Source organism: Centruroides vittatus, unplaced genomic scaffold (assembly GCF_030686945.1).
Source record: "Centruroides vittatus isolate TY-2023 unplaced genomic scaffold, ASM3068694v2 contig_897, whole genome shotgun sequence".
Taxonomy (NCBI): Eukaryota; Metazoa; Arthropoda; class Arachnida; order Scorpiones; family Buthidae; genus Centruroides; species Centruroides vittatus.
This window is the reverse complement of record NW_027122587.1, coordinates 162,393-178,203: the sequence shown is the minus strand read 5'-3', so window position 1 is coordinate 178,203 and position 15,811 is coordinate 162,393. Positions and strand designations below refer to the sequence as shown.

The window sequence follows — 15,811 nt, the reverse complement described above, 5'->3', positions numbered from 1 at the left end:
CTCACCACCCGGTCGCCCCATTGTGGGCCTGGCCGAACCCATAATGGGCCTACTAAGAGGCCCTCTTAGTGCCCACATGGCGGAAAGAGTTTAAAAAAAAAAAAAAAAAAAAAAAAAGATAGGGAAGCTGTGTTTCTGTAAGAAGCCGACTTCCAGGGGCAATCAGTTAATTGCGCGTCAGTAATGGTCTACGGTCCATTCCTACGTGCGTGGTGGCGGAAGAGAAAGGCGACAAGTATCTGACAAAAACCATTTATTTTAACGTAAAATAAACATACACTATGTACAAAATAGTTTACGTTAGGACAATCAACCGTTCGGACGTCCTGGGCGTCGATGTGGTTCTTCGATGGTCGATCGAAGGTGGCCTCGGGACATTGGCGTCGACAAGTCTGTAAGGCACGGGACACGAAGTCCGTTGGTGTCAGGGACACGATCTAAGTCCGAAGTGGCACGGGTTACAGGTTGGTACAATAGACGAGAAAGGAATTTATATTTTAGAAAATACAAGAGAAGTGGCGTTTCCACCGCTTCCAATGACGGCATGCCACTGGAAACGCCAATTTTAGAGATTAAAAAACTTTATATTGGCAGCCGAAGGTACACTGGTAAATCATAATTCGTATTTTAATTTAATCGGACATTAGACATTTGCAATGGAATCAATAATAGAGTTCTGGTGAATTTTTTCTGTTTACAAGAATTATATTTAAAAATAGGTTTACAAATTTAGTTTGATGATAATTTAATTTTCAAATATAATTATTTACAATATTGTTAAAGTGCTTGAAATACCGAATAATTAACCGAATAAACCAATTAACAGCGTCAAACGTGGCACGGGTGCCAAGGCTTGTCCACCCCATAATCTAAAAGTAGAAAAAAATGTTTGGGTTTTTCTTTATTTTCAAGAAACTAAAGGCATCGTCTTGTGATACTGTTAAAACTATACAAAATGAGATACGGTCATCCTAATACATTAAGAATAACCAAGTATTGTTGAAAAAGCATTAAAAATTATTGAGTAAGTTTAATTAAAATATTAGTGTGCGATATATAGATTGTTACTAAAAATAGCAAATCAAGTTTATAAAAATGTGCGTCAAAAATTCATACATAAAATTTACCAATATGTTCGCTTATAAATATAAATACCAGAAAAAAATGGATAGACATTTTACTTCATAATAAATTAAACAATTATGCAAATAATACTGGAAAATACTTAAAATTTAGTTTTTAAAAAAATAGGCCTAGGTTAAATTATAAACTTTCCCAAATAATTAAATTTAAAAAATATATATATATAAATATATTATGTAAAAGTGCTAAAATATTTTATCATTTGATCGCATGGCTCATTCAGCTTCGTTTTGTAAATTTTACGTACAGTACATATTTATAAAAATAAAATTAAACGTATGGAAGTTTGTGTGTATTAAATGTGCAAATATAAAATTTAAAAATAGCTTTTATTTTTAATTGTTTTAATTTATAAAATTTTGTGTAATGTTTGTCAATGAAAACATTTTGATATATCCAAAAATTGTAAATTGTTTAATTAATAAATGAGCTGTATACTAAACATTTCAATAATATCAGATGTATAACAAACATAAAAAATGATGCACGAAAAAATGTAGGTTAATGTTACCTACGGTGCCAAAATGGCCGAGTTTCCGGTAAACTCGATTCAGGGCATTCGGTGAAGACGTTGACAGAGGGAGCTCTCTAATAACACGTGTGACGAAATATGTAAATTTGTTGAATGCACCGTGAAATGTGGTCGTGCGTAAATATGCAAATTATTAAATATGACGTAGTAGGTGACTGTTTCTCGTGGAAATATGCAAATTAATAGGTAGTGCGACGTCTGCGAAGGTTTGTCGTTGCATGCTGTGTACTCCACGAAAGTTTTCTCTACGTTTTTTTTATACAACCAAGTTATTCAGGTGAAATTTATTCCTAATTTTTTGTTCCTATCAGTATGCTCTACAGCTCTGTTAAAGTCCCAACCGCGTCATTCGGACCTAGAATTGTACCAAACATTTGAGTATGACATATCCAGGTACCGGAAGAACACCGAAATGGATAAAACCGGAGTCTGTTCCCGCCGCACCAGTTTCTAATATAAAACAAAATGAAAAATAGGAAACAGAAAAAAAGGTTAATGTTACCTATGGTTCCAAAATGGCGGCTCGTCTCTGATTCCAGCAAATAGAAGAAAGGAAACAGTGGGGACGCACGTTCTAACCTAACCTATCCTATTCTAATAATTACCATAATTATTACCAACAAAATTATTAGAATAGGTAGGTTAGGTTAGAACGTGCGTCCCCACTGTTTCCTTCCTTCTATTTGCTGGAATCAGAGACGAGCCGCCATTTTGGAACCATAAGTAACATTAACCGAAAAGGAGGCAAACACAACAAAGAAAAGATCGTCAACATGTGCTAAGGAGTCGACTTCGTAAGGGAAGAAACGTAGAAAAAAAGGATCATTAACGTGAGTAATAATTACATTAATCTACTGAAATAAGTTAGATCAGTTTAGGACGCGCGTCCGCTCCGTTTGAACCATCGATTACCGCGCAGTCTCGAGAGGATTCAAAATGGCGACCGGAAATTCGGCCATTTCGGCACCATAGGTAACATTAACCAAAATATAATTTTGAACAGAGAAGTAAAATTGTTTATTTAAAAAGTTTTAATATTCGTCAATGGTAGGCTTACCAGACGTCCCGATTTGACGATGTTGTCCCAGCGTCCCGGCCAGTTTATCATTTTGTCCCGGTTGTTTGGTAAAATATAAGTGCCGAATATACAAGTAAAAATAGCGCAGCTTCAAGTAAAATGGCGATTTGGCAATTTACCCCTCTGTTACACTCACTGTTGCCAATCTAAATATTTCGTATCCAGATCTAAGTACTTTTAATGTTGTTTAGATGTTTTCCCCAAAATTTAAAGCATATGGCCTAATGAATTTAGATGTTTTATTTTTTACAGAATTTATAATAGCACGTAGCCTATGAGATCCAGATATTTTTATTTCATTTTTTTTTATATATATTTTGTTTCAATTAGAGTTGGCAAGACTGAAACTTACACTAGCCACGTCATTGCTGCGCATGTCATATCTTAGTGGAGTTCAAATTGCTGGTCGGTATTTACAATTATTTCGTACTGTACTGTACATTAAAATTCTTTTAATCTCTAAAATGCCAAAAAGAAACCATGTTTTTCCTGATGATTGAAAAAAAGGCTGTGATCATATTGACCAAGTGAAATATGAACTGTGCTTTTCAGAATTTTCAGTAACTCATGGTGGGTATTCAAACATTAAAAATCACTTGAAATGTGCGAAACATAAGGCAAGCAATAGGAACTTCCTCAAATGTATTGTCGTATTTTAAATGTACTGATTTAAGTGACAAAGAATTTTTTGAAAAAGTTCACACTAGTGATAAATAACTTAATATAAGTTTAGTTCAGTTATTAAAAATTGCTTTTAACTTGTTTTTGTTAACAACTACTTTATTTAGCCTTTTCAATCACAGGTACTTATCCTAGTAGGCATAATTTTCTGTTGCGAGTATTTTCTCAAAATTGTTCCGGTTTGAGAAAAAAATATTATGGTAAGCCTATTCAATGGCAATGGACGTGAGAAATTTTGACCAACACAGCGCGATCTGACTGTACTTTGCGACAGTCAGATCGCGTCACAGTCAGTGCTTTTTTTTTAACGACCAGAAAAAAACAATGGGTGTACTATGGATTACTCCCTATGGAATTTCAGGACTTTGATTATAGATTTGAACTCAGGGGACCGAGACGAGTTCAACGGTACCCTATTTTTGGACCGGAGACGAAAAATAAAAAAGTTATCACACTTTTTAAGTTACCATACATTTTTAATGCTCTCATGCAGACGGCACCGTAGTTGCTAGTATTGCCATCTTGCGGTAAAGTCTGCAAACCGTGACGTCGGACTACGGTTATCTCCCGGAGGGTTAAACACGCGATACGAGAGCGAAGAGAGCGACGCGACTTCCGATCATCGCGCGATCGGCATTTCGGTTAATGTTACTTATGGCAGCGAACATGGCGGCCCGACTGACCTCTCGTATGGGCGCCACCACACGCCGCCATGTGCTAAACTAGTAATCGATTCACGGTAGTTCTTGAACAAAGTAAAAAAAGGGGAAAACGTCTACTAAAGGCAATTTTAACGGCAAGCCACGCGACTCCCGATCGCGATAGCGAGGCCGACGTAGCGACTCCCTATCATCGCGCGATCGCCGGAAAAAAGTATGATAACTTTTTTATTTTTCGTCTCCGGTCCAAAAGTAGGGTATCGTTGAACTCGTCTCGGTCCCCTGAGTTCAGATATATACCCAAACACACGAAATTCCATAGGGAGTAATCTATAGTATACCCTTCTTCTGTTTTTCTTTCTTGGCGGAAAAATGTTTGTGACAATTTTAAGCTAATTCTTTCATAAATAGAATAAGTTATTTGTATATGTATTTATTGTATATATTATTTGAATTTTTTAAATTTTCCCCATCGATATTTTTCTATCATAAGTCAATGTCATAAACAGAATATTAGTTAATATTTTTATTGAAATAAATAATATGTAATAATCAACAAATATTATTTTGGATATTAATAAAATAATATATATTTTCTAAAATAAAAAAAAAAAATAATTTATAAAACAGCTGTCAAAACATTCATCACCGTAGCGCTCCTAACGGCATGATTTATAAACATTATTTGTTATGATGGCTGCATCTGGGTCTTTAATTTATAAGTTGATATTATTAGGTGATTTTAATGTTGGTAAATCTTCTATATTTTATCGTTTCAAAGAAGATATTTTCAGAGAATATTCAAATGTAACACTTCATATTGAAAATTGCAGCAAAAGTATAGAAGTCGATGGAAAATATATTACGGTATTTTATTTTTTACTTTTAACTTTTAAAGCCGCGAGGTGGCGATAAACTCTATGAAATTTTCAAATGTTTATTGATGTCCTCCTTCTAATTAAAATTTTTATTCTTAATACATTAATTAATATTTAATGTTTTTTTAGAGTATTTATACATTTTTAAGATTCCTTTGTATTACATGTTTTATTAAGCACGAAGAATTTTTCCTATTAACAGTATATTGACATCAAGTTTCTATTTTTACTTCAGTAACCTTTCAATGCAGAAAATTAGTTCAGCATTAAGTAGACTGACTATACTTACTTTTGTTTTGCTCTGTCGGCCATCCATTGGTAAAATTACATCCCTGAATGAGATAGTGGGACCTTGTCAGAGTTATAGACCATACCCAAAGCGGCAAAAAAGTGTTAATGTTATCTATTGTAGCGAACGTGGCGGCTTGTCTCTGAAACAGTGGGGATGCACATTCTAACCTAACCTATTGTAATAAATTACCATAATTATTGCCAACCAAATAATTAGAATAGGTTAGGTTAGAACGTGCATCCCCGCTATTTCAGAGATGAGCCACCATGTTCGCTACCATAGGTAACATTAACCAAAAAGTCAGAGAAACTTGGCCCCCTGAAATCTACCCACTTGTAGGTAGTGTGCAATTTTGCGTTGCATTGTTCTGCTAAGAATGTCGTGTTTAACTGTTTAGCCCACGTGACTGTTGGTGGAATACAGGATGTTATATAGTTTTAGGGGTGTGGTGCCTCCATGCCGAGCGATGGCGAGCGCCAAAGCACACGACTAAATGCAGAGTGTGGAGAATAGGCAGTATACTGGTTTGCGGTGAAAACTGACCTTTTGGACAAATATCTCACAAAGGGTCGCGTGCACTTTTACAAGTATGCTTCCATTAACATTTTTGCTTGTAAAGGGAGGGTCTGTAACTCTGGTAGGGTGGCAAATACCTGGTTTGGAGTTCATGTCTTACCCATCCATTTTTTGCTTTGGTCTTGTGTTTTGAAAATCAAAAATCTTATCTCTCTTGTATAAAATATACTTGTATATTGTTTTCTGAATTGATAATTTGTTAGAAAATGTTTTTTCTGTGTTAAGTGTTATAAATTTGAATGGATGCTACTAGAAAGAAATGACATAAAATATAGCTTGGGGATGTGTTCAACAAAGTTAAGGAACATATTACACAAACAGAAACAGATGAAATTTGACAATGGTGTTAATAACATGAAGAAAAATGAACGTAGCTGACAGATGGATTATAATATTTAATGAAATGCCAAAAGTATCTTGAATTCCAAGATTTTAATAATTTGATAAAATTACTTTTGTTTATCAGAAACTATAAGTTTTGTAGAAAGAATATTTTTACTTGTAAATTTCTATGGTCAAAAGGTAAATCAAAATGAAATATTGAAATAGTGAAAGCAATGCTAATTACAAAACAAAACTAACTTACAATGCAATGAGTTTTAGGATAAAATTGCAAGTAACCAGAATGTAAACAAAATATGCTAGGTTTGACTCTAGGAAATTACATCAACCTATTAAATTTAATATCATATTGTAATAAAAATATCACTCTTGTTGTTAGACTTTTGGAAATAAAATTAATAACAAAAGAGTTTTCTTTTTTGCAAGTACTGTACATATACAATACTCCTGCAAGTTTAACATATGAAAAAACAAGTTGGATTTAATGTATTGAAACTTTTTAAAATATCATCATTGTCTGTGCCATGTGCATCGAGTGCCCTAATATATTTGCACATCTCTGTTCCTATATTTGAGCTTACCCAACCCTGTTGAGTGAAGATGGGATAAAGCTGCTTGTCACTTAACCAATTTACTGTGGTTATGGTCACACAATCAATAGAGTGAAAGTGGTGATCACATGACTAAAATAGTTTCCAGATTTACAGAGCTTCAAAGGTGGTCATCCTAACGGAAAGCAGTTGCCATGATTATGACTGTGGCCTCCTAGTTTCTTCATGATTTCACCTTCAGTAGTTACCTACAGAACTAGTGGAACTGCGTTGAGCGCCACCTGTACGCAGGCAAAAGAAACTTTTTCGGGAAAACATGAGCGTCTGGGTTAGATATGTACTGAGACGCGGTGCTTGTTTTCTGCCTGTGATAATGAAAAACAGTTTTCTGCCAACAAAACTTCAAAAAATAACTGTTGTGTGGTCGGTTGTAGTGTTACCTATATTACTGAGCAGCCAAGTACAAAGTTTTATTCGTTCCCGCATGAATAATAGTCCTACCCTGAGACGAAAAAGAAATGGCTGACTGCAATTTAATTCCTGAGGTTAATTACATAATGATGTGTTGCATTCTAACCAATCTCCGATCTCCTGTTAACCTTAGTTGGCTCTATTTTAAATTTAGTTCTCTAATGTAAAGTTTAGTAATTTTCTTTTTTTTATGTTATTTTGTTAATCTGACAGATATTAATTGGCATATGATGTGATATTTGAATTTACGATATCTGTGGAAGAAAGGAGTAAGAAGCAAAATTAGTATTTTGAGGAAATGAGGATAAGAATTTCCCTATTAATACAATACTATTAGCTATTGCTATAGTCCTTATTGAAGTTCCTTTATATATATGGTTAGTTACAAATTTCATTATTACCATGAAATAGATATATAGTTTACTTCTTCCACACCACCCTTTAAATTGTACAAAATTAAGAGTATAATAAATATAAGAATATTAATACTGCTCAGTCCCAATAATCTACAGACATTTCTCGAGTTACAACCATTCGCACTTATGATGAAAAATTTCATTAAAAATTTTAAAAATGTATCAATTTTTTATAGGTTTCGTGGAATATATATCATATACATATATATCTTGCATGCTTTTGGCGATTGATTGTGTCATCTTTAGTTTTGTTGTGTAGTTAGTTACCCTTCGCGTGTGCTTGTGTAAGATGGCTAACTGTTTTATTGAAGTACAGTCACTTCTTGACTTACGACCCTTTCGACTTGCGTCCGAATTTGTGGAACCGAACCCCGTTGTAAGTCGAGAAGTGACTGTATTGACTAATGCAGGCATTACTTTGAGCTTAAACTGCAGAATGTATGTATATATTATATATAATTAAATATATACTTATAAATAATATATAAATTTAGAATTTATCAAATTTCTATTTATTAAAGTATAAATAGTTTTACATGTAACATACAAAATTCATACAGGATAAATTCATATGTTGCAAGAATGCTATTATTCCTCAACAACAATCAAATGAACAAAATGATGAAACAAAAGTAATGAACATGAAGTACTGAACTTCAAAATTATCACATTGAAAAATCACTGGTAAGATCGTCATCATCAGAATCTTCTTCACTAGAATGTTTTTGTATGGTTGAAACAGATGATGGTTTCCAAGTGTAACATTTTATCATTGTTGCTTTTAAGAACTCGATTTTGTAGTTTAATTTTTATTAAATTTAATTGCAAAAAAATATGTAAAACTGCTGCACTTGAATGAGGAAGCAATAAAAACATCTATTTACTGCCAAAGTAAAGTAGAAAAATATAGAAATATAGAATTAAAATGAATGTTTTGAAAGATACTAAATTGAAAGGAAAGATATTAGGATTTCATAAATAGTACTAGGAAAATGGTGTTGGGTATCTTGGTACTGGAACAAGTAAAAAGATATTAGATTAGTACAAAAGTACTAGGTGAAACAACACTGGTGTTGCCTTTGTAGCCCCGATTCTGTTACCCAGAGTCACTGCTAGAGGCACCTCAATCTAGTTTCGCCGTTCCTTCCACTAGCTCTATAGTAGTGCTGTAACTAGACAGGTACAATGATGCACAGGGCCCATGATGAAAGTGTCCTTGAAATGGAACTGTAGAAAGACAATCTGTCAAATATATGGTAATATTTCCATTTATAAATACGTGCGGGGAAAAATTTTTTTACTCAATTTAAGGTTTTTTTTCTATTAATTTTATTTAAATACTCATGAATGATCTTGTTTATTTAGGCTGACTATAAGTTCTTGATATTAAATGGGACAGGAACTGCAGCTGATAAATACAGGCCACAGTCCTGTAGTCAGGATTAAATCATTGGGACAACAGGTGGCTGAAAAATTGTAACTGTTTTTTTTTTTCTTCCAGTTAGCACTAGGCCAGTTAACTATAATTTAATTATAGAAATAATTAACAGTAACCTGAGTTTACACCATGAAAGTGAAAGCATATACAGCTATTCCTCCTACAACACAGCACTTCTACAACATGGTTTCACTCTGATGTGGTTTGAAAATGGGAAAATCCGTACAACACGGTTTCCATTTATTCAATGTTTTTTTTACAAGTAAGCATGTGTGTTATCTGAAATTCGCCCATGGATTTTAGAACATTAAAATTTTCAATTTGTTTTGTGTCTTTTGTCAGGTTTAATGAAAACTGATATTAAAACTAGGACAAGGAAGAAAAAAATTGCACTATCAATTGGGTATTGTTGTCGTTTGCTTTCAGGTTTTAGCCTTTAAGACTGCACTATGTTTCATTTTTATCGATTAATCTTAACATTTTTAGGTAAGTGTTGTTAACCTTTCAACCATAGGTAAGTAATCATTCATGAAAATGGCCAACAAAATACAGTAGTATCTTGGTACTTAAATTGTTCCCCAACTCAAACAATTCAGTATTCAAACACATATTCTGGGAAAAATTGCTCAGTCCTTGACCGAACAAACATGACCTGCTAGAACAAATTTTCGATTAATAACATTTTTATTTTGTCATCCATAAAAAATTTTTATGGTAAAAATAAAAAAAATGAAGATGTTTGCTGATATTTCTCAACAAGATCAACAAAAGAGCTGAGAACATGACAATACTTTGTAAAAAGAAAATGCCCTCATTTAACTAAAATTAATATTAACCCATAGTACATTAATTTTAATTGTGATTGTTAGTTAGTTATTGATTGCTTTAATAAACATATTTCTCTTAGTAATGAAAAAGCATAGTATAGGCCTAATTTTGTTAACTTTTGGAACTTAACCCCATTTTTTGCATTAGTCTTTTGTTTCATATACCGTGGATTTGCATAACACGGCACTTTTCAGGAACGTAAACTGTGTCGTATGAGGGATACCTATATTATATACACTGCACATTGACACTATTGGGGGAGTTTATCTGTCTCATGGTTTCCTGTAGCTATGGATCAAACAGGTTCTCTTATTAAGATTTCGAGAAATATTAGATGGTCATTATTAACAATTTGTTAGTACATTGTTACTGATATTGATGTGATGGCATAAAAAAAATATATAAATTTCTCTAAAAGATTTTCTAAAATCTAATAACAAAAAAATGAGATATTTGTATTACAATATGATATCAAATTTAATAGGTTTGTGTAAGTTTCCTAGAGTCAAACCAAGCATATTTTTCAGATGAACTTACTTTAAGTTCTGGTCAGTTGCCTTTTTATCCTAAAACTTATTGCATTGTAAATTACAGCTTTGTTTTATAATTAGCATTGCTTTCACAACTTTAATAATTTAATTTTCACTTATCTTTTGACTGCAAAATTCATGAGAATTCACAAAATTTATGTTTAAATTTGTAAACAGCTTATCAAATGTTTTGATAATTACATAAAAATTTTAGCAGCTAAAATTTGTTAAGAATGTGTGTTTAAAAACTCTTATTGGATTGTATATAACTAATGTAAATGACTCAAATTTCTTAAATTCATACAAAAATCTGCTTAGTGCACTCCAATAAAGCAGATTTTTGTTGATAACTTTTTAGTGTTCTGTCACCAAATGAGAATGATTCAATTCTGATGAGAGAAAGTCTGGTCGGATCTTTATATCTTTTTATTTACACGTATATACAGCAATGTACATTGTTTTTACAGCTTGACATTAATTGAAGGTTCGGTTTGTTTTCGTTCATGTTGGTCGCTCGTTCAGACGTCTGTTCTCAGTAATCATTGGTCCAAAAGTGAGTGACCAGTTCAAAGTTCGCTTTTTTCTTCTTTCCTGTGCCCTCTGTCGGTCCAAATCGGCACATTGCCGACGGGCGTCACAACTTATTTCATTTTTTCTTTTTCTGCCTGTGGGCATTAAGAAGTCTTTTTAAATTATATCTATTATGGGTCCAAAGGTATGGCTAAATATCATTGAATTCGTAATGGCCCACAAAGGGTGCAGCCCAGTAGTGAGGGACAGGACTCAACATATCAGGACAGACCACCTGTGAAAAATTCTTGGGGTTGCTTGTTTGGATTCAATCCCATATCTACAGGTCATTGTAGCCATGTATTATTTTATTTGATTTGTATTTTGTAAGATTTCTTTTTAATACAGTTATTTAGAATCAGCTTTTTGACTTTTAATGCCTTTCAGTCATGATTTTCTTAAACAAGATTTTCATATTTCTAGCATTATATTGAATTTATGAAAATTAAATAGGATTATTTTATTATTTCTGCATTTCATTCTGATTTGGTCTCTCTCAATTGTATGGTAATAAGCTACAAAAATTTATAACAACTAAACAGTTCTAGAAGAAAAATCTGCATTATTTTGCATAAAATGTAAAATCTATAGAATAATTTAAACTAAATGAATACTTGAATACTGTAGACATATAATTCCAATTTAAATTTAACTATTGTTTTTAATAATTATAAAAAAACATGTAATTTCTAATTATTAATTGTAGCATAATATTGCCCAATTAATTTGGCTGATCGATAGATGATTATTAATAAATTTGATTCTTGAGATGTTTATATATATTCTAAATTAATTGGAATAAAATCTCTGCTGATTTTAAAATGAAATTATGTTGTTTGCTTCATTAAGGTAATTTTGGAAGATAAAACAAATTAGTTCAAATGAATTTTTTTAATTTGAACAATAAAATGTTTTTATTTTTAAAGAAATGAGATAAACTTTTTTAAATGAAATAATCAGATTTTTATTAAATCATAAAATTTACTATTTCAGAATTAATTCATTCTTATATTTGTTCATTTTTGATAGAATGAATATTTAGCAATATTTGACATTTTATTTTTATCCTGATTACTCATTGATAAAATACAACTTGTGTATGGTGTAAGTGAATAAAAATATATTACTCATAATATTATTCATCTGTCTTTTTATTTTTCTCCTTTTTTTTTGTTAATATATAAATTCCAATAAAAATAAAGGATTTTATATTTAGATTCATAATAAAGAACATCAAATTTTTCAGTGAGAATGAGAAATATTTTATATATTAATAACATTTAGTGTTATGATTTACACATTTTTATAGTTCGATAGTTATATCTTGATATTAAATTGAGTCACAAAATGAGATAATAGCACTCATGTATTACTAAACAATATATTTTTTTCCTCACTATAATATGAGTAATATGTCCCGCATCCCACGGTGTTTTAAAAAAGTCCTGAGTTTTGAAAAGATTAAGATTTTGTCAATTATGTGTCATAAACTTGTCTTATGTTTAAGATTCATAAAGATCATTTTATATCGCACTATCGGTACTAAGGTGTGCATGAGCATTGGAAATAAAGAATGCTACACTGACAAAACCCTTTGTGTTCGTGGCAAAGACCAACAGAAAATGGCTTGGGGCGAGCAGCTGCAGCAATGGAGTGACACGTGTTCACAGGTTATCCAAATGAGCGTACATTTTGTTCGTTGCATGTTACATGGCACAGAGCTGTTGTCTGTTGCTGCCTTAGAAAGCTAGCGACTAGTGAGAGTAAGCACATTGGTTTGTATCGTTCTATTGCTAGCAGTGGGGCTGGGGTTCATTTTGGTTACGACAATAATAAAAAATAAAATATAATAAAAAAATTACAATAATAAGGTGACACTCAAGGCAAATTCAGAGGAAAAATAATACAAGTTGGTAATATTATTATTTAGAAAGAAATACAAAAGGATTAAAATAATTTTTAAAATATAGTTTATATTTTGTGTTAGTTATATAGTTATATAGTTTATATTTTCTAGGTAGCAAAAATCTCAACAGAGAACAAATCTCAAAGAATTAAATGCAGAAACTGGATAACCGTAAATTTCAGCACAAACTCCTTTTATAATGTTTGTTATTAAAGGAGTTTGCTGGGATTTATGGTGGTTTGTTCTCTGTTTTGCAGCAATTCAATATTAAGCTAGCCAATGTTGCCATAAATTTTGTGGTTTCTGATTATTAACATTTTTTCAAATGCTAAACTTTGGAGTACAGTTTCAAATAGAACAACAATATATGGTACATAGTACTATTAACAACCTAATGGTTACAAGATTCAAGTACTTTTTATTGTTTCCTCACTCTCCTCTATGGGAGGTCTTGTCTATAATTCTATTCTACATAACACTATGTAATTCTTAATTTTCTTTCATGTATTTTCTTTTAAATAAAATTTTTGATAAATGCTGCCAACTCAACAGATTTTTATTTATTAAATGAAGTAGAATGGTTGGAAAATTTTTCTAGTGGATTATAAAATTTCTGATAGCATCAATAGATTACACTACTTAGTAATCTGAAATGTTGCAAGTTTCCTAAATGATGTATCATAAGACCACCAGAAAAATATTCCAATTTACACATGTTTACTCAACAATTCTGTTTGCATGGAAATAATTGTTGTATCCGGTGGTTCAGACTGTGAATCTGCTAGATGTTCCACCTGTTTTTGCAGAATACAAATAACAATACAAATTTTCGATCTTGAACTAAACAGTGTCAAATGTTGAAAGCAAATAATTATACTTCAACATAATTACATTATTATTGATCATTTTGGAATCCCAACAGTTAGAGATCTAACACAAAATCCTGGATTGTCCATTAAAGTACATCCAGTTTATTGCTTAGATTTTGAGTTTACATATTTATTATTTGTTTTTTCTTTCATCTCTTTCAATTTTTTAATGTTATTCTGTATAATCCAAGTTTTTGTAATTTGAGTTAATCATGGTCCTGTCCACTTTATTTATCAGAACTCTAGTGTACGTGTTCTGCTAGAAATGTTTGTCATTATTTGTATTATTTTAAAATATTACCATTTATAACATTTAATAATTTTTTTAATCTAAAATGATTAAATGATTAAAAGTTTAATTGCTTAACACTCGTATAGCTTTATTTGAATGCTTGCATTTTAATAACAGATAAATGAAAATACAGTGGGTGATCAGTTAATGAACAGTTCGGTTAATGAACGAATCAGATAACGAACATTTTCACAAAAGATTTTTATGTTCAGACAATAAACACCTCACAGAACAAACATAAGAAGAAGCAATATAAAATAATGACTACCGATTGGTGTTCCCTTGTCTTTGGACAACAATTCGAAACTTTTCGGAGCGCGGGAGACGTCGACATTGATGCTCAACCTGGTATATACTGATCATAGATTCTTGAATTTGATTATCCGATGGATCTAAGTCCACGGATGTAATAAGGATGTATGTTAAGGACTCAAGTAATGACCAATTACACGTGCACGAATTTGGCGAAACAACAGTAATTTATTCTAACAGTACAATAACCGCGAGATGCTTCCTAACCCTCAAGTTTACACGATACACGACTTAAAACTAACGAAATTTACAATACTCTATATACATATATACATACACATTTTCCTTCTATACAATAATTGCATATATTAGCCTTCGACGAATCACGGTATTATGTTAAGTAAATGCAACACGATCTCGAGTTCCAAGCGTTCCTTTTCTTTACGTTAATTCACAAAACTAATAGTTCTTTCCGATACCTGAACGTAATTTACGTCACCAGAAGTACGTCCCTCGTTGATACTTCTCAATTACACTACGATGGAAACGGATTGTGCTTCCCGACTGAAAGTGGTCGCCCTTTCTAGACTCCTGTTCTCCCGGTCTAACTCCGACGTCCTTGCTGACCCTTCCTCGGCAACCTTCCTCGACGAATCCAAAAGCAGCCAAAAAGTGTCCTCAATCGTGAGAGTCCCTCAATTTATATTTCCCGCTCTCCGGAAGTCCGCTTCACTTATTGTCCCACTCTGGACCAATCAGAAAGCTTCTCACGTATCCTAAGGTGACATCATAAGAAAATTCCACGCGACACGGTACAAACCAAGAAAACCCGATACATACAAAAAGGAAACCGAGAAAATAATTAATAATAATAATAATAACAATAATACATAGTTGCGTAGCACTACATATCTCCCCCCCAAGCGACTCACTTCCCGTAGTGCAAACTACGGAAATCAATTTTGCGTTCACGTAGGTTATAAGGTTTCTTACGCACCTCAAGGTCAGTGCACTTCTGCACACCACTTGTGTCAACACCTTGCGTGTTAGTGACCACCCCACGTCTCCTCACCAACCGATCATCCAGGACTTCATCATCATCCTCCAGTACAATTCCTCTATCCTCCCTCTTTTTTTTCTTATTACAAATCGGATAGCCATAGCAAGGTTTTAGGCGATCGACATGGACAGTCTCCTGATCCTTCATATTGCAACCCTCCACACGATACGTAGTTGGGTTTATCACCTTGGTGATCCGAAAGGGTCCTTTATAATTATAAGAAAACTTATTCCCTTTAACACCTTTCTTTCTCACCCAAACCCTCTGCCCTTCCGAAAAACTTACTAATGTTCTCCCTTTGCTTCGATAATCCCTTCCTTTCTTGTTGTAATTTCGCGCATGGATACTCGCATTTTCCCGTAATGCACGGAGTTTCGTGACCAGGAATGCCCTACGCTCATCGGTAGACATATCATCAGGCAGGTATTCGATATTAGGGGTACGGGG

At 32.7% G+C, this 15,811-nt stretch overlaps 1 protein-coding gene across 1 annotated transcript in view; it reads left to right on the top strand.

Moving 5' to 3' along the window:
• The first annotated feature begins 4,786 nt into the window (after positions 1-4,786).
• Positions 4,787-15,811, top strand: part of LOC136983923 (uncharacterized) — a 33,258-nt gene continuing 22,233 nt past the window's right edge. The window contains exon 1 of the mRNA XM_067280812.1: positions 4,787-4,960. Coding sequence (XP_067136913.1) covers positions 4,787-4,960 — 174 coding nt within the window. The remainder of the gene's footprint in view (positions 4,961-15,811) is intronic.